General features: G+C 40.9%; 1 protein-coding gene across 1 annotated transcript in view; it reads left to right on the top strand.

Annotated features, from left to right (window-relative positions):
* Positions 1-18,858, top strand: part of CARMIL1 (capping protein regulator and myosin 1 linker 1) — a 362,146-nt gene that overhangs the window by 152,795 nt on the left and 190,493 nt on the right. Inside the window, exons 12-14 of the mRNA XM_075316069.1 lie at positions 10,062-10,148; positions 14,615-14,718; positions 16,059-16,136. Of these exons, the coding sequence (XP_075172184.1) occupies positions 10,062-10,148; positions 14,615-14,718; positions 16,059-16,136 (269 nt within the window). The remainder of the gene's footprint in view (positions 1-10,061; positions 10,149-14,614; positions 14,719-16,058; positions 16,137-18,858) is intronic.

The following is an 18,858-nucleotide window of genomic DNA, read 5'->3' as shown; positions in this document are numbered from 1 at the left end:
TTTATATTCACATGAGCTAAACATGTTGAAATGTAGAGTGGATTGAACGCTTCTCATTTTGCTGTGAAATCTTTAGTGTTTGGGTTTACTTGATATTTTAGACTTGACTGGGTGACCTAATTTACATTTATGAAGTGAGTGGTCAAATAAATATCAACCTCTTTCAGAAATAAACTGGTTCCCCCACCACCCTCCCCTTCCCAGGAAAAATCTAATTTCACTGGAGAAAGCTATGCTTAGCAAAACATTTGATGTATTACAACCTGGATCCCATTTCTCACTCCTAGAGGGGGTCCTGAGCAGGGGGCTTCCCCACTGATATCCATATGGCATTTGGAGAGACAGCAAACCTTTTTTGTGACCCTAATTTAATTTATTTTATCCATTTCTGTTGAGCAGCCACTATAAATTTAATTTTATGCTAGCTTAATACCCCATGGGCTAGATGGTGTTCAGGAGGTTTTTTTTGTTTGTTTTTTTTTTCTTAAATTTACCATTTATTAAGTATGCATTAAAACGCTATAAGTGGATATACCTAAAAAAAACCTCCAAACCAAATAGTACTAAAGCAGGGAACAAGGAGAGGTAGATAGATTGGCCTGCTATGATCCAAGGCCAACAACACCTATAAGGCCCTAATGCTACCCCTAGGTACTGACTCTACCTGTCCGCGGAGGTTGGCACCCTAGATGATGCAAATGGCGCCCTCGCTCAGCGTTGCCTCACCCTGGGTATCCCTGGCAGAGTCCCTAACCTCAAAAAACTGCTAGTACAAAGTAATCCACCAACCACAAGCTATACCAAGACTAGGTTAAATAACCATGACATTAACCCATAGTGACAATGGAAATCCAAATATCCACTAAACAGTCATCAGGAACTCCACTCAGGAAGAGCAACAGGCAAAAAATATACAATTAGAGATACAACAAAACTCAAATGAGTAAAAAAAAAAATATTTAACCTGGTCTTGTGGTTAGTGGATTACTTTTGTACTAGCAGTTTTTTGTGCTTAGGGACTCTGCCAGGCATCCCCAGGGAGAGTCTACGCCGAGCGGGGGCACCTTTTGCGCCATCTAGGGTGCCAACCTCCGCGGACAGGTAGTCGGTACCTAGGGATAGCACTAGGGCCTTTATAGGTGTTGTAAGACTGGCCTGCTTTGATCCTGGGCCATCTACCTTTCCTTGCTCCCTGCTTTAGTACTATTCTGGTTTGGAGTTTTTTAGGTATATCAGCTTATAACGTTTTAATGCATACTTGGTAAATAGTAGATTTTAGGTATTTTTGATTTGTTAATTCTTTTATCTGGGATTCCTCTTGTGATTGTTATATTTGTAGACAGTTCAGCAGTTTTCTTCTAAAAATGCTAATGAAAATACAAATTGATACCTTTTAGTGGTCTCTAATCTTTGGATGTAAGGGTGGGATTTGTGCGTTTTTGGCACAGTCTTCAATTTACACTATAATACCATGACTGGTTACATATTAGCCAAGCTCTCCCAGATGCATGAATGAAGTGGGGTACAATTAGCCTCCCCATGCTAAAACGTCCTAGAGTTTCAAAGGGGATTATGAGATCCGTTGGTTTCTAATAAAATAATTCAAGAAAAGTTTTAATGTCATGGAAATGGGAGTTTCCATAGTTTAACTGCAGCCAACAATTATATCCTTTCCAGGCAAAATTTGGGCTTTCAACCTTTACACATTCTTTCTCTTGTTCTGCAGTTTCACTGTATAATTTAGTGTAATTGCAGGCGAGTTGGATTTTTTTTGTCTTGCCTGTAAGGCACGTATGCTAAAACATTACCTAGAGAATGGGATTATTAAATTGTCATACGATTCAAAATGAAAAATTGAGTCCACCTCTTAGCTGTGTGCGGGGATGATTATCACCATTTGATTGTAATCAAGAATGTTTTCATTCTGACTGCAAAGAAAAAATGAGGGTAACATTGCAAAATACTGTAAGGTTGCATTGGGCTATGTTGACACTGTAAAGAGGCTGTACTAACATTTTTTTAGATAAACTACAACAGAAATCACAGCTGGATCTTGAATTTCTAGGGTGTGATGGCCAGCAAATTCCCACACTAGTTAGCCAGTGAAAGCCATAAAATTATAAAACCTGCTAGTAAATATAGGGCCTAGGTTGGGGTCATGGATACTTCTAAGGCCATGCCAGTGGGTAAATCGGACAAGTGCCATCTGATATTTTTTTTTTTTTCCCCTAATAAAATAATAGATAATCCAACCCCTACTCCGACCCTGCCATAATTTTAAAGGCAATCTGTCAGGGTGCGTGCCCACGATCAGTGTTTGCAGCGTTTTGGACACAGCATGCTTCAGCTGTGTCCAAAACGCTACATTGTACAGTACAAGCATAGTAGATGGGATTTCTTGAAATCCCGTGCCCACTGTGTTTGTTTTTTTCCGCAGCAAACACTGACCTCCGATGCAACTTTCCACACCGCAGCATGTCAATTGTTTGCTGCGGATTAGCTTGCTTCCTCCGTAGGGAGAACACAAGCGAGAGACTGCAGCCCCCGGATCCCTGATCGTGGGTATGATTAGCTGTGGTCTCCTGCATTCTCCTGCAGGTCCAAGATGCAGGGAGTCCTGATCGTGGGCACATACCCTCAGGCTTCTGCTACCTCATCTGAGAGGAGCATGATTTAGGCAAAGAGGCCCTGAGTAGATTAATGACTGCAGCTGTTCTGACAGTCAAAAATGTAAGATTTTGTATGTAGCAGAGTTCTGGGAGCTGCCCCTGACCACACCAGGCTTTCAGAGTAAATTTCCATAGACAGAAGCTGCTAATCACAGAAGGGGGCAGAGTCTGATTTACAACTCACTAGTGAGACCCACTAATGATAAAGATAAGAGGCTTAAACTAACCATAGCAGGTAAACAAAAAAAGACTGAGAGAGAAGAGATGTAGGGCTGAAATCTGTTTTAACTCTTACAGCATGCTGTCTTGAGGTTACATTGCAGAAACCTGCTGACAGTCCCTTTTAAGCAATATTTTGAGATCCTCACTAATAAGATATTGGGCGGAATGAGCTTGGCAGAGGGGTATCGTTTCTTGACTTTGGAATATAATTTATATAAGATGCATTAGTAAATAGTAATCTAGTATTAGACTTGCATTTGAACCCTTTTAAGACCTTTCAGTAGTTATATTTTTCACTTTCTTTTTTTCACATCCTGTCCTGTCAAGAGCTGCAAATTTTATTTATTTTTATTTTTTTTCCCATCAACATACCGTAGCTTTATAGTGGCTTGTTTCTTTGTGCAGGTCAAGTTGTAGTTGCTTTTAATGCACTGAAAAACAAGCAAGAAATTCCCAGTGAGGTGAAGTGGTTTAAAAAAAAATAATAAATAAAAATGAAGCCAAATTTTCTGTGGTGCTTTACGACGTTCATCCTGCTGTAAAAAAAGATGACTGGCAATATGACTCTATAGGTCATAAGTCAGCATGATTCCTGCTGTACCTAACTTATAAGAGGCGTGTGTGTGTGTGTGTGTGTGTGTGTGTGTGTGTGTGTGTGTGTGTGTGTGTGTGTGTGTGTGTGTGTGTGTGTGTGTATATATGTGTATATACAGTCATATGAAAAAGTTTGGGCACCCCTATTAATGTTAACCTTCTTTCTTTATAACAATTTGGGTTTTTGCAACAGCTATTTCAGTTTCATATATCTAATAACTGATGGACTCAGTAATATTTCTGGATTGAAATGAGGTTTATTGTACTAACAGAAAATGTGCAATCCGCATTTAAACAAAATTTGACCGGTGCAAAAGAATGGGCACCCTTATCAATTTCTTGATTTGAACACTCCTAACTACTTGTTACTGACTTACTAAAGCACTAAATTGGTTTTGTAACCTCATTGAGCTTTGAACTTCATAGGCAGGTTTATCCAATCATGAGAAAAGGTATTTAAGGTGGCCACTTGCAAGTTGTTCTCCTATTTGAATCTTCTATGAGGAGTGACATCATGGTCTCCTCAAAACAACTCTCAAATGATCCGAAAACAAAGATTATTCAACATAGTTGTTCAGGGGAAGGATACAAAAAGTTGTCTGAGATTTAAACTGTCAGTTTCCATTGTGAGGAACATAGTAAGGAAATGGAAGAACACAGGTACAGTTCTTGTTAAGCCCAGAAGTGGCAGGCCAAGAAAAATATCAGAAAGGCAGAGAAGAAGAATGGTGAGAACAGTCAAGGACAATCCACAGACCACCTCCAAAGACCTGCAGCATCATCTTGCTGCAGATGGTGTCAATGTGCATCGGTCAACAATACAGCGCATGTTGCACAATGAGAAGCTGTATGGGGGAGTGATGCGAAAGAAGCCGTTTCTGCAAGCACGCCACAAACAGAGTCACTTGAGGTATGCAAAAGCACATTTGGACAAGTCAGTTACATTTTGGAAGAAGGTCCTGTGGACTGATGAAACAAAGATTGAGTTGTTTGGTCATACAAAAAGGCATTATGCATGGAGGCAAAAAAACACGGCATTCCAAGAAGAGCACTTGCTACCCACAGTAAAATTTGGTGGAGGTTCCATCTTGCTTTGGGGCTGTGTGGCCAATGCCGCATCGGGAATCATGTTAAAGTTGAGGGTCGCATGGATTCAACTCAGTATCAGCAGATTCTTGACAATAATGTGCAAGAATCAGTGACGAAGTTGAAGTTACGCAGGGGATGGATATTTCAGCAAGACAATGAGCCAAAACACCGCTCCAATTCTACTCAGGCATTCATGCAGAGGAACAATTACAATGTTCTGGAATGGCCATCCCAGTCCCCAGACCTGAATATCATTGAACATCTGTGGGATGATTTGAAGCGGCTGTCCATGCTCGGCGACCATCAAACTTAACTGAACTGGAATTGTTTTGTAAACAGGAATGGTCAAATATACCTTCATCCAGGAACTTATTAAAAGCTACAGGAAGCGACTAGAGGCAGTTATTTTTGCAAAAGGAGGATCTACAAAATATAATGTCACTTTTGTGTTGAGGTGCCCATACTTTTGCACGGGTCAAATTTTGTTTAAATGCAGATTGCACATTTTTTGTTAGTACAATAAACCTCATTTCAATCCAGAAATATTACTGAGTCCATCAGTTATTAGATATATGAAACTGAAATAGCTGATGCAAAAACCCAAATTGTTATAAAGAAAAAAGGTTAACATTAATAGGGGTGCCCAAACTTTTTCATATGTCTGTATGTATGTATGTATATGTATGTATGTGTGTGTGTGTATGTATGTATGTATGTATGTATGTATGTATATATATATATATATATATATATATATATATTTACTATATACAGTACAGACCAAAAGTTTGGACAGCCCTTCTTATTCCACGAGTTTTCTTTATTTTCATGACTCTGAAAATTGTAGATTAACATTGAAGGCATCAAAACTATGAATTAACACATGTGGAATGAAATACGTAAAAAAAAAGTGTGAAACAACTGAAAATGTCTTATATTCTAGGTTCTTCAAAGTAGCCACCATTTGCTTTAATTACTGCTTTGCACACTCTTGGCATTCTCTTGATATGCTTCAAGAGGTAGTCACCGGAAATGGTTTTCACTTCACAGGTGTGCCCTGTCAGGTTTAATAAGTGGGATTTCTTGCTTTGTAAATGGGGTTTGGACCATCAGTTGTGTTGTGCAGAAGTCTGGTGGATACACAGCTGATAGTCCTACTGAATGGACTGTTGGAATTTTGTATTATGGCAAGAAAAAAGCAGCTAAGTAAAGAAAAACAAGTGGCCATCATTACTTTAAGAAATGAAGGTCAGTCTGTCTAAATAATTGGGAAAACTTTGAAATTGTCCCCAAGTGCAGTGGCAAAAACCATCAAACGCTACAATGAAACTGGCTCACATGAAGACTGCCCCAGGAAAGGAAGACCAAGAGTCACCTCTGCTGTGGAGGATAAGTTTATCTGAGTCACCAGCCTCAGAAATCGCAGGTTAACAGCAGCTCAGATTAGGGACCAGGTCAATGCCGCACAGAGTTCTAGCAGCAGACACATCTCTAGAACAACTGTTAAGAGGAGACTTTGTGCAGCAGGCCTTCATGGTAAGATAGCTGCTAGGAAACCACTGCTAAGGACACGCACCAAGCAGAAGAGGCTTGTTTGGGCTAAAGAACACAAGAAGTGGACATTAGACCAGTGCAAATCTGTGCTTTGGTCTGATGAGTCCAAATTTGAGATCTTTGGATACAACCACCGTGTCTTTGTACGACGCAGAAAAGGTAAACAGATGGACTCTACATGCCTGGTTCCCACCATGAAGCATGGAGGAGGAGGTGTGGGGGTGCTTTGCTGGTGACACTGTTGGAGATTTATTCAAAGTTGAAGGCATACTGAACCAGCATGGCTACCACAGCATCTTGCAGCGGCATGCTATTCCATCCGGTTTGCATTTAGTTGGACCATTTATTTTTCAATAACAATGACCCCAAACACTTTTCCAGGCTGTGTAAGGGCTATTTGACTAAGAAGAAGAGTGATTGGGTGCTACGCCAGATGACCTGGCTACCACAGTCACCAGACCTGAATCCAAATCGAGATGGTTTGGGGTGAGCTGGAGCGCAGAGTGAAGGCAAAAGGGCCAACAAGTGCTAAGCGTCTCTGGGAACTCCTTCAAGACTGTTGAAAGACCATTTCCGGTGACTTCCTCTTGAAGCTCATCAAGAGAATGCCAAGTGTGTGCAAAGCAGTAATCAAAGCAAAAGGTGGATACTTTGAAGAACCTAGAATATAAGACAAATGTTCAGTTGTTTCACAGTTTTTTGTCAAGTATTTCATTCCACATGTGTTAATTCATAGTTGTGATGCCTTCAATGTGAATCTACAATTTTCAGAGTCATCTAAATAAAGAATACACTTTGAATGAAAAGGTGTGTCCAAAGTTTTGGTCTGTACTGTGTATGTGTAATAAATATAGAATATATATTTACCCCTCGTTTAATGAAAGAACAACCGATAATGGTCACAGATATAACTTGAATCTGACAAAAGTAATAAATAAAAAAAAAAATCTATGAAAATGAACAAATAAAGGTCAGACATTGTTTTTCAACCATGTTTCCACAGAGGTTTTCTTTTTTTTTTTTTTTTTTTTTTTAATAAACCTCATGAAAAAGGCCTGGACAGAAATGGTGGTACCCTTGAAAATAATGTGACAAAAGGGACATGTTAAATCAAGGTGTGTCCACGAATTAGCATCACAGGTGTCTACAATCTTGGAACAGGATAATGACCCAAAACACACAGCTAAAAACACCCAAGAATGGCTAAGAGGAAAACATTGGACTATTCTGAAGTGGCTTCTATGAGCCGTGACCTAAATCTTATTGAGCATCTTTAGAAAGAGCTAAAACATGCCGCCTGGCAAAGGCAACCTTCAAACCCGAAACAGGAGCAGTTTGCTCTTGAGAAGTGGCCAAAATACCTGTCGAGAGGTGCACAAGTCTCATTGACAGTTGCAGGAATTGTTTGTTTGATTACAGTGATTTGCCTCAAAAGGTTGTACAACAAAATATTAGGTTCAGGGTGCCATATCCCTTTTGTCACATTATTTTCAAGGGCACCATCATTTCTGTCCAGGCCTATTTCATGAGTTTTTATTTTTTAAAAATTCTGTGGAGGCATATGTATGTATGTATGTATGTTATGTTATGTATGTGTGTGTGTGTGTGTGTGTGTGTGTATATATATGTATATATATATATATATATATATATATATATATATATATAGTGTGTGTGTATGTATATGTGTGTGTGTTTGTGTGTGTTATATATATATATAATATATAAATGTGTGTGTGTGTATATATTTTATATTATTGCCACAATGTGTGAATGCAGCCTATTACTTTTGAGGGTGCAACAGCAGAAGTTTGCAGTTGTCCTCAGATATGGAATTTACAAGGATTCATGGAGTGAATAACTGAGAAGAGAATAATTGTCATCCATCACCCTTTCAGACCCTACAAATTTAGGGCTGAGTGCTTCATCAAGGATTTTATTAACTTTTTATATGTTAGCTGTAGCCTACAAACCTCAGACATTTATCTAGCCTGTTCTCTTGTGTTAAGAAGGGGTGAATCACAATTATTATTGCCTAAAGTTTTTCTGACTCACCTATAGATGGAAAGATCTACTATTACAATCCCTCTGGCTTTATCAGCTTTCCTTTATAATTATGTGCTCATTTCACTGCAGAGATTAATAGTTTTCTGCTGCGTTCTGACAAATTGCTATTATCGTGCTGAGATTTCATTTTGCAAACAGAATTTAGCTACATTTAAAATACAATTTCTAGAAGCGGAGACAAAAAAATTACTCATATCATGGGAAGATAGATATTCCATCAAATAAAAAAGACCTATATGATACAGCACCACTAAATGGAGGAATATGTCATTTACTAAATTATTTTAGGGAGATTTTAGTTTAGAATAGTTTTTCTATATTCTTATACTGTATAGTGTAATTCAGGGATATTCATTAACCTATCTGTAACAGGGCAACGACTTTTCTGACTGCAAATAACATGGCAACCAAGTAACAAATTTGGCAGCTGAAACCAGGCTGCTTAAGATTTACGCTGCAAAGAGATCTCCTACAAGAATGAAATACTGTCGCAACCATGTCATACATAGCCGTGCTGACAGGTGCCGCGTTAAGCAGCAGCGCTGCATCTGCGAACAAAATAAACTTGTATGACCTTTCATTTTTTATGAGTAAAGCATATTGATATTGAGGTTTCCACTTGGCACAGGTAAACTTTTTAAAATGTTAACAAACATATGTAACGATGAGAGACAGACCTGCGTTCTGTTTGTTAAAAAAGCGATTTGGTTTGAGAGCTGTTCTGGCGACCTACGTAAACTCTGCGTGCTGCTCTGACCACGTTATTCCAAGACTCCAGAAATGCAGTCACGCACCTTCTACAGGCTGTGCCCATACTGTGTCTGCCTTTTCCCATCCATTGCAGGCTTTTCCTCAGTCACCACAGCTCGCCGTTAGGTCCAACGTGAAATTATTCGAGTTTCCCATAGACTTACATTGCGCATCGAATATTCGTGAATAGTGGCGACCTATTCGCTATTCGGCGGATATTCGCGAAGGCGAATATTTAGGTATTCGATCATCCCTACTCGTTACCTGCCCCCCCCCCCCCTCCTTCTCTCCCAAATTCTATAGTGCAGTGCTGTTTCAATTCAGAGTGCAAACTCCTTTAGGGTACATGCCCACGATGAATGAATAACTCGCATTATTGATGCTGCATTCTCCAGCTTTGAAAATGGCAACAAAAAAAGGAAGAAATATCCTCCAATAATTAAGCATTATTTACAGCAAAGATAGGGCTGCAGATGTAAAGCACCAAGGCCAAGAACTAGTACTCTACCAGAATACAGCTAAACCCACACTAAGTGGAGGCATCACAGGTGCAGGAGGAGCAAATCACACACACCCCTCCATGGAATGGAGGGGGAAATTGCTGGATGGGAAAACTGCACACGGATAGTTTGCATAGAGCGCTGTTCACACATGCAGATGCGCAGTCACAAGCCCGCCGCCTATTAGGTGACGCCCATACTATTAGATCAGACGGGCTGCCAAGACATACTCCATCTGTGCATCATACAGGGACAGGAACTCTAATGTGCAAGGCCTAACAAAAAGGGGCCTGGCTGTATCCTGTACAGCTTTGAGACGAAAATGCACGTAACAAAAAGGCACGCTAAAACACAAGTAAACTAAGGAACAGAATTGGTGCAGAAATTCTCCAGCTTCAAAAACTCACCAAACACTGATCGTGGAAATGTAACCTTAGAAGCGCCTTTTAACTGCTGCTAAGCAAGATCTGTAGACTACACAGATTGACATTGCCTATATTGGAAGTAAAATATTACTAAATTTCAATTAATCCACCAATATAGTGTTACTTTTATTGATCTATTGAAGTACATATACATGTATATAGTTACATGATCTTTTCTGTGTTCTTTACAGGTGTGTCTTTTTTAAGCACACAGTTTGCCAAACTACCTAGGGGACTGATACATTTAAACTTATCAAAAACCTCAATATCGCCAAAAGGTATGTAATGTGAATGATGTCCTTTTATTAAGATTCTGTATATAATATGCATATAAGTGTGTGTGTGTGTTTGTTTGTGTAATATAGATAGATGGACGGTCATGGTCGACAGTGTTGGTACCCTTGAAATTGTCCCAGAAAACAAAGTACTTCTCACAGAGGACTATTGCAATTATGCATATTTTGTTATACACTTATATTTATTTCCTTTGTGTGTATTGGAACAACACCAAACAAAGAGAGAAAAAGGCAAGTTGGACATAATTTGAAACAAAACTCCAAAAATGGGCCAGACAAAATTGTTGGCACCCTCAACTTAATGTTTGGTTGCACACCCTTTGGCACTTCCAGTCTCTCATTTTGAAGGATTCCTTCTCCCAACAGCAGTTTCAAGATCTCTGCATAGGTGTTCAATGGGATTTAAATCCGGGCGTATAGCTAGCCACTTCAGATCTCTCCAGCACTTTTTGGATCAATTTCTGGGGCTTAGTGACGTATGTTTTGGGTCATTGCCTTGCTAGAAGACCCATGACTTACCATGTTTTCCTAAAAAGAAGACAGGGGCTTATATTATTTTTTGCTTTGAAAAATGAGCTAGGGCTTATTTTTAGGAAGTGTATTATATTTGCCTGCTGTATTAGTGCCTGAATTCGGATCGTACCACAATCCTCGGTATCTCTCCTGAGCTGAGAATGACAGCTGCATAGACCTACACGCTGTCACTCTTAGATCAAGACTGCCAGCTAATTAAGTGAATGAATATTCACCAACTTCCCAACCCAGAATCTCATGCACCATCCTGTACCCTGCACCAGAACTCTATGCTTACTGTACTATTTCATTCACTGCCCAGTGCAAGCCGCTTGCAGTGTTTCAATGGCTCACACTGGGGGTAAAATCAGCGTTATCGGATGTAGTGTGTAAACAAAACCCCACTGCCCTCCCTTCCTCGGAAGTGCTCTGTTTCTGGCTGGCTGTATGTAGGCAGAGACCTCAGTTGCCCAATAAGTGAGTTCCAATGGGGTTCAGGTCGTCCAGGTCCCCAACAGAACTTTATTTGAAGTCCGTCTGAACCTGAACTTTGACAGGTATTCTCATCTCTATTGATCTTGCAACACCCTTCTGACAATTACTTTCCCCAGACTTTCCTGTCAAAATAGGAGGAAACCTCCCTTTCTAGACAGTTGGTCCTGGACTTCATACTTTAGTGTAATAGAGGTGAAGATTATTAATTAATTATTTCCACATTATCAGTAACTATCCTCCCTCCTCCCACCGAATGCCATCAACCTATTTATATGCGCTGTTCTCATTTAGGCTATGTGCGCATGTTGCGTAATTGCATGCAGTTACGCTGCGATCTGCACCGCAGCGTAACTGCATGTGTCCTGCGTCCCCAGCATAATCTATGAAGATTATGTAGGAGACGTGCGCACGTGGCGTCTTAGAGCGCAGCGATTCGGCTGCTGCCCGAAGCGCGTGTTCTAAGAAGTGACATGTCACTTCTTTCCTGCGCTCTGCCTGCAGCTCCTGCTCGGTCTTTGGGAGGGGCTGCACTCAGAACGCATGAAATCGGCTTTTTTTTTTTCACTACGGACTCTTTCTGCAGCGATTTGAAGCGCACGTGTGCTGTTCAAATCGCTGCAGAAATTTCTGCAGGGCCAGTACGCAACGTGCGCACATAGCCTTACACTTTAACTATAGCAGCTAGTAGATGCCTTCACCCTCCTCAAAATATTTTTGTTTGATAAACAATTCCTTTTGAGATACCATCAATAAAATGTGATCAGACGTCATTTTTTGTGCATTTTCCCAAGCGAGCTTATTATCCTCAGTGGAAGCTTCACTCTATAGCTCTGGCAAAAATTAAATAAGCAAAATAAAATCCAAGAACAAACTAAACAACTACAACGTAAAGTATGGGAAGCAGAGGACGCATACAGTATGTCACCTCTGTTTCCCATACTATACGTTGTAATTGTTTAGTTTTGTTCTTGAATTTTATTTTGCTTATTTCTCCAATACAAAGTCCTCTCATGTATGCCTTCATAACATCCCAAATATATCTTAGAGGTTGACCCTCCGGTAAAGCGTAAAGATTTTGCCAATATTTGTATCCATCAACTGTGCCCAAAAGGGTTAGTTTAAACTCCATAAAGAATCACCTATAGGCTCACCACCTCCCAGTTGCAATTTTAAATGTATTGGTAAATGATCCAACACTCCCCTTGGTAAATATTGCACAGTCTTAACTAGTGATGGGTGAACCCAGTCTGTAAAATTCGGGATCCGTATTTATACCTAGTGTCTATGTACTGACCCAAAACACAGAGGGAACACCGTGTAACTATCCGGATTTAGCCATCCGGATAATTAAAAATAAATAAATAAAAAAAGAAAAAGAGAAAATAGGGAATAAAGCAGGACTATTATACAGAGTCTCCCGGGTGGCTTTAACACTACTTCTGGGGCAGCTTATTATCCTGATACATATTCACTGCTTCCCCCACCCACCGGCAGACCTAGTGTCTCTGGTTGCAGTCGGACCGTGTTGCCAGCCTGTGTGACAGCGTGAGTGACTGCTTGGAATCCCTCACTTTGTATGCATCTTTATAGAGGTGTAAAAAAAAATATAAAAAAAAAATTGGCTTATTGTCCCCCCCATATTGTGATACCCAGCACAGATAAAGCATATGGCTATAGGCTGCAGCCCCCAGCCATTTGCTTTTCTTGGCTGTGTATCAAAATAAGAGGGACCCATGCGGCTTTTTTTATTATTTAAATTTAATAAATTGCTGTGCAGTTTCCTTTCCATTTTGATATCCAGCCATGATAAAGCCAACAGCTGGGGGCTGGTATTCTCAGGATGGGAGGGACCCATAGTTATTGGGCCCCCCCAGCCTAAATATAGCAGCCTGCAGCTGCCCAAAATTGTCGGATCCATTAGATGCGACAATCCCGGTACTTTAACCAGCTCATCACGATTGCCTTGGTGCCGTGGCAATCTGGGTCATATAAGGGGTTATTGAAAGCTCACAGCTGCCACTAAGCCCTAGACTAGTAATGGAAGGCATCTGAATCCCCCTCATTACTAATCCGTAAGTAAAAAGAAATAAACAAACACTGTAAAAAAAAAAATCTTTGTTTGAAACAAAATGCAACCCCCCCCCCCCTTTCTTCAATTTATTAACCCCAAACCCCCAGTTCTGTCGTAATCTACACCAGGCCCCATGACTATTCTGGCTCTGCTACATACTGAAGTCACAGCGCACAGTCCCAGAACATGTCTACATGCTGCGGTGTCTGGCAGAGACTGACTGAGCCGCAGCTGTGAACGGTGACTCACTTTATCTGTGGTCATAGCTGAAGGTTCCTACGGCACCCGAACTGTAACCGCAGGTAAACTGACCTCAGGTGACCTCCTTGATCCCAGTGACTTCAGCTCATGTGGATGGATGCTAGCCCTGGCCAGAGTGAGGACATAATCCTCCAGAGTATTCATCCCAGTGTTTAGCATTGAACGCTGCATGCAGGGTTTAAAGGGCTGGCAACCAGCAAGACGCAGCTGCCACCCGAGCACTGTGGTTTCTGGGAATGTATCCTGGGGGCTGTAGAAAAGGTCATCCCACCCCTGGCGTAAGGGATCTGCTTATCCCCTAGCCTCTGTTTTATATTCCAAAATTAAGCTTTTGGGAGCTACAGTAAATTGAGGGAACCATGAATGCCAACATGTATTGTGGCATACTGAAGAAGAGTATGATCCCCTTCCTGTCAGAAACTGGGCCGAAGGGCCGTATTCCAACATGACAATGACCCCAAACACACCTCAAAGATGACCACTGCCTTGGTAATGAAACTGAGGCTAAAGGTGCTGGACTGGCCAAGCATGTCTCCAGATATAAGCCCTATTGAGCAGCTGTGGGGCATACTCAAAGGGAAGGTGGAGGAGCACAAGGTCATCCACTAGCTCTGTGATGTCATCATGGATGAGTGGAAGAGGATTTCAGTGGTTATTGAGAAGCTCTAATGACCTCCATGCCAAATCTCCAAGAGGGTTAAGGCAGTGCTTAAAAATAATGGTGGCCACACAACCTATTGACTCTTTCGGTACAATTTTGCTATTTTCACTTAGCTTTTACTTACTTTTGTTGCCAGTGGTTTAGATGTTAATGGTTGTGTTATTTAGAGCGCACATCAAATTTACACTGTTATACAAGCTGAACACTGACTACTTTATATTGTATCAAAGTGTCAGGTCTTCAGTGTTGTTCCATGAAAAGATATAAGAAAATGTTTACAAAAATGTGAGGGGTGTACTCACTTCTGTGATGTAAGGATCCTTTATTTACTAACACTTTTCAGCTCTCTATGGAACATTTCTCATGGCATTATTAAACGGTCTACAGTGTTAGCATAACTAAGCTTATTCAATCCTGTATTTTTTTAATCTTTTTTTCAATTCCTAGGAGTGAATAGCCTTTCCCAGTCACTGAGTGCAATGCCGTTGATTGCAACCACCCTTACCCACCTCGACCTCTCAGGGAATATACTCCGCGGTGATGAACTCTCGGTATGTGCAGTACTGCACTTTCTGTTTATAGATGGCAGTATCCATGAATTACACTAATGCTTTCCCCTATAATGTTATATGATTTACATTGTGTGCCTCTTTTATACTCTTTGGGCAATAAAATATTTTTTAATCAAATAAATGTAAATTGGTGAGGAATATATGTTACTACAGGAAACAGCCAGCATATTACTGTATTTATTTTTTTTTTCCATTCTGTTCTGATTGGACTAGCCTCTGACTTCCATACACTCTTGAACCTAATGGTGTAATACATGTAATGCAGGTATTTGCTATTCGTACATTTAAAGGGGTTGTCCACTACACTTATAGGATAAGCCCTCATTATTCGATTGATGAGATCCAACTCTTGGTACCGCTACTATTCAGCGGTTATCACCTCCAGAGGCAGCCAGATCGCAGCTCTTTTATGGAGTGTAACACCACTGCCTCGTGAATTGTTTAGCGGCTGCACCACTGTAGTGCATATTAAGTCCTATTCACTTCAATAGGAGCTAATCTGCAGTAACCGCCAGTATCCATTAAACTATATGTGGAGCTCTGGTGTTCTACGCCAGATTGATTACAATTACATCCTGCCATCTGTGGAGGCCATAGTAGCTGTGGGTGCTGCCTCCACCAGTCACCTCTTCTCCATCCCGGTTTCCCCTTAACAAAATATCAACACCTATACTCTCCTCTGGTGCCAGCACTGCTCCAGCATTGTCGGCACTGACTCTCCCGAGACTCACATGACATTGTCATGTGATCCCTCCTGTCAATTGGCATTAGCTTCCCTCTCCCCTTCTTCACATGTAACTGACAATAGCAGGAGGTGAGCACAACCGCATCTCTTACTTCCTCCAAATATCTTTATTTGTCCAAAGGAGAAAAGAGCAAAGCCAGCACAAAATAATGTCACGGGAGTCTCGGGAGGGGCATTGGTAACACCACTGGAATGGTGGTGACACTGAAGGGAAGTATAGGTGTTGTTAATTTTTTTGGGGAATAACATAGGGATGGAGAAGAGGTGGTCCGAGTAGTGAATAACTCCTTTAAGTAAAGATTATCAGTATACAATCGAGCGGACTACTTACATTTTAGCCTATTTCAAGGGTCGAGCTTCACTTTAGGACCTTGTTGGCACAGTCACATTTTAGCTCTGTATTCTGCTTTTATTTTTGGCTTAATCTGTAAAACAAAACAAAAAATAACTACAGTTTTTGTTCTTATTCACTGGGAAAACCTATAGTATTATAAATGCCTTTAACCAGTATATGCTGTGTGTATTATGCTCACATGCCATTTCAGTAATGTTTTTCTGTTTGCTTTCCTTCTAGTATTTGTATACTTTTTTGGCACAGCCAAATGCCATTAAGTACCTGGATTTATCGAACACTGAGTGTTCAGCAGATGCGGTAATTATGAAGTCTACTCTATCTTTTAAATGCTCATAGAACAGAGGATGAAATTCATATTACAGTGACTGATATATGGTATACAACTTTGCATATCTATCATTAATATCTATTCACATGAAAGGAATGATTTGGGTTTACTTTTTTTTTTCTGTAGCTTTTGATTGATTGCAATTGTAGACCCCGTTTTAGGACTTTTTATGAACTCAGCGACCCTGTATTCCACATGTATGCATATTGTGTGATGCTTAAAATGGTGTACTGAAACATTACCACTAAAATACATTTATTTGCTTAAATGCTAATTAAAGAACCACAACAAAATGGATTTCTTCACTAAAGTTATCAATTTAATCAGTATTACAGCACAACTTCAGCCATGCCTTTACATTACATTACATTACATTAAGAAATTGTGCTGACAGGTTCTTTTAAAGATTGTCAGGATTTTGCCAACTAATCTGACAGCATCATGATGCAGAGGCAAAGACCCTGATTCCAGCTGTATGTAATTTGATGGGCGACTTTCTGGAGTTTTGATAATCTCTTAATGATAAAATAATTATTTTATCACTAGTGGGCTGTAATGGTCTTCTTCATAGTCTTGAGCTCTACTGTGTGTCCACCCATATCCTTTCCACCGCCATTAACTTGAGAACAGCGGAGGCTATAGGCATAGAAGTGGTATGGTAAAGTAGCCATGCGCTACGCAATGAAAGCACCTATAGCGCCACATGGTGGAAAACAGCGGAGTTCGCATTTTTATCTCAAACGGAACGAGATAGAGAAAAAAAAGTGTATTACAAAGTTGTAGGGCATTATCAATTCAATACGAATCGACACCTTGCATACAGAAATAATATGATATGAAACCCATGACCCCCCCCCCCCCCCCAAAAAACATTGAATGCCGATCACGCATATGGCGCTCATTTAACTTTGATGCTCAAAGTGGCCACTGTCAGCTGCAATGCACATCTGGACTCTGGACAGCATACTGTATCTTGCTGCATGTTGTGCAATATGGTAGGTGACACATTTGCACAGGCATCTGTGATACGTCGTCATAGGTCCTGCAATGTTGGTGGCGGGGTCGCATACACCTGCTGTTTGATGTGACCTCACAGAAGGAAGTCCAATGGGGTCAGGTCAGGTGAGCGTGGAGGCCACTCCACGCAGCCACCATACCCAACAACTTGTAGGAAGGTCTCCATGAGGTATTGCTTCACATCCGCAGCCTTGTGAGTTTTACACGTTCTAATCCTAGTAAAAGAAGGTTGCAGACGTGAAGCGATACCTCATGGAGACCTTCCTACAAGTCGTTGGGTATGGTGACTGTGTGGAGTGGCCTCCACACTCACCTGACCTGACCCCATTGGACTGCCTTCTGTGAGGTCACATCAAACAGCAGGTGTATGCGACCCCTCCACCAACATTGCAGGACCTACGACGACGTATCACAGATGCCTGTGCAAACGTGTCACCAACCATATTGTACAACGTGCAGCAAGATACAGTATGCTGTCCAGACTCCAGATGTGCATTGCAGCTGACGGTGGCCACTTTGAGCATCAAAGATAAATGAGCGCCATATGTGTGACCAGCATTCAATGTTTTGGGGGGGGGTCATGGGTTTCATATCATAGCATTTCTGTATGCAAGGTGTCGATTCGTATTGAATTGATAATACCCTACAATTTTTTAATTCACATTGTTTCTCTCTCGTTCTGTTTTTGAAATAAAAATGCTATCTCCGTTGTTTTCTACCAGGTGGCGCTATAGGTGGTTTCATGCGTAGCGCATAACTACTTTACTATACCTAGACACCACTTCTATGCCTATAGCTGCCGCCGTTCTCAAGTTAATGGCGGTGGACAGGATATGGGTGGACACACTGTATATAACCCTGTCTTATCATCTGATTGGAAGCTGTCTGTCTATGCACAGCGTAGACTGAAAGCTGCCAATCAGTGGTGAGGGCGTGGTTAGACAAAGTTCATCGTTCAGAGAACTGGTAGATCTGCAGAAGATAAAACCGTTTTTAATCAAAACTGCAGCAAGTAGCTCAGTAAGTGACACATCATTGGAATTAGGGTCTCTGCCTTTACATTATGCTGATGTTTGATTGGGTAGCAAAAACCTGGTGACAGATTCCATTAACTCCAAAAATGTTTTCCACTTAAAAATTTGTTGGGAGTAAAGTGTGTACTGTGTTGGGGTGCGGACTACACTGTGATGACTGAATAAAGCTCTGCTACAACCATATGTAAATTGGTGCTCAGAAAAAAGGAGATGATGATGATAATATAGATTTCTGGCACACACAAGTTTGTGAAGAGATAATATAATTTATTTGTAAATTTATTTCTGCAGAGTCACACAGCCAGTTTTGCCAACGTTTTGGCTCCTACATTCAGAGCCTTCGTCTGGGCAAAATGGATCCTGAGGTAGACACTAGGAAGCTCTGTAGAGCAGTAATGGATGCCTTGTGGGCAGAAGCAAGGCAGAATAAGTGCTGTACACCAGAGTTTCTCCCGGGCACCCTACTGCTGTTATAAGGTGCCAGTCCTTCACCTCAATAACGCCAAAACAGATTCACTCTTGTCCTGGCACTTATTCTGCCTTGCTTCTACCCACAAGGCATGCATTACTGCTCTACAGAGCTTCCCAGTGTCCACCTCCGGATCCATTTTGCCCAGATGAAGGCTCTGAATGTAAGACC

The sequence above is a fragment of the Anomaloglossus baeobatrachus genome, chromosome 6, assembly GCF_048569485.1.
Source record: "Anomaloglossus baeobatrachus isolate aAnoBae1 chromosome 6, aAnoBae1.hap1, whole genome shotgun sequence".
NCBI lineage: Eukaryota > Metazoa > Chordata > Amphibia > Anura > Aromobatidae > Anomaloglossus > Anomaloglossus baeobatrachus.
The sequence above is the reverse complement of the archived record's forward strand: the minus strand, read 5'-3'. Positions and strand labels throughout refer to the sequence as shown.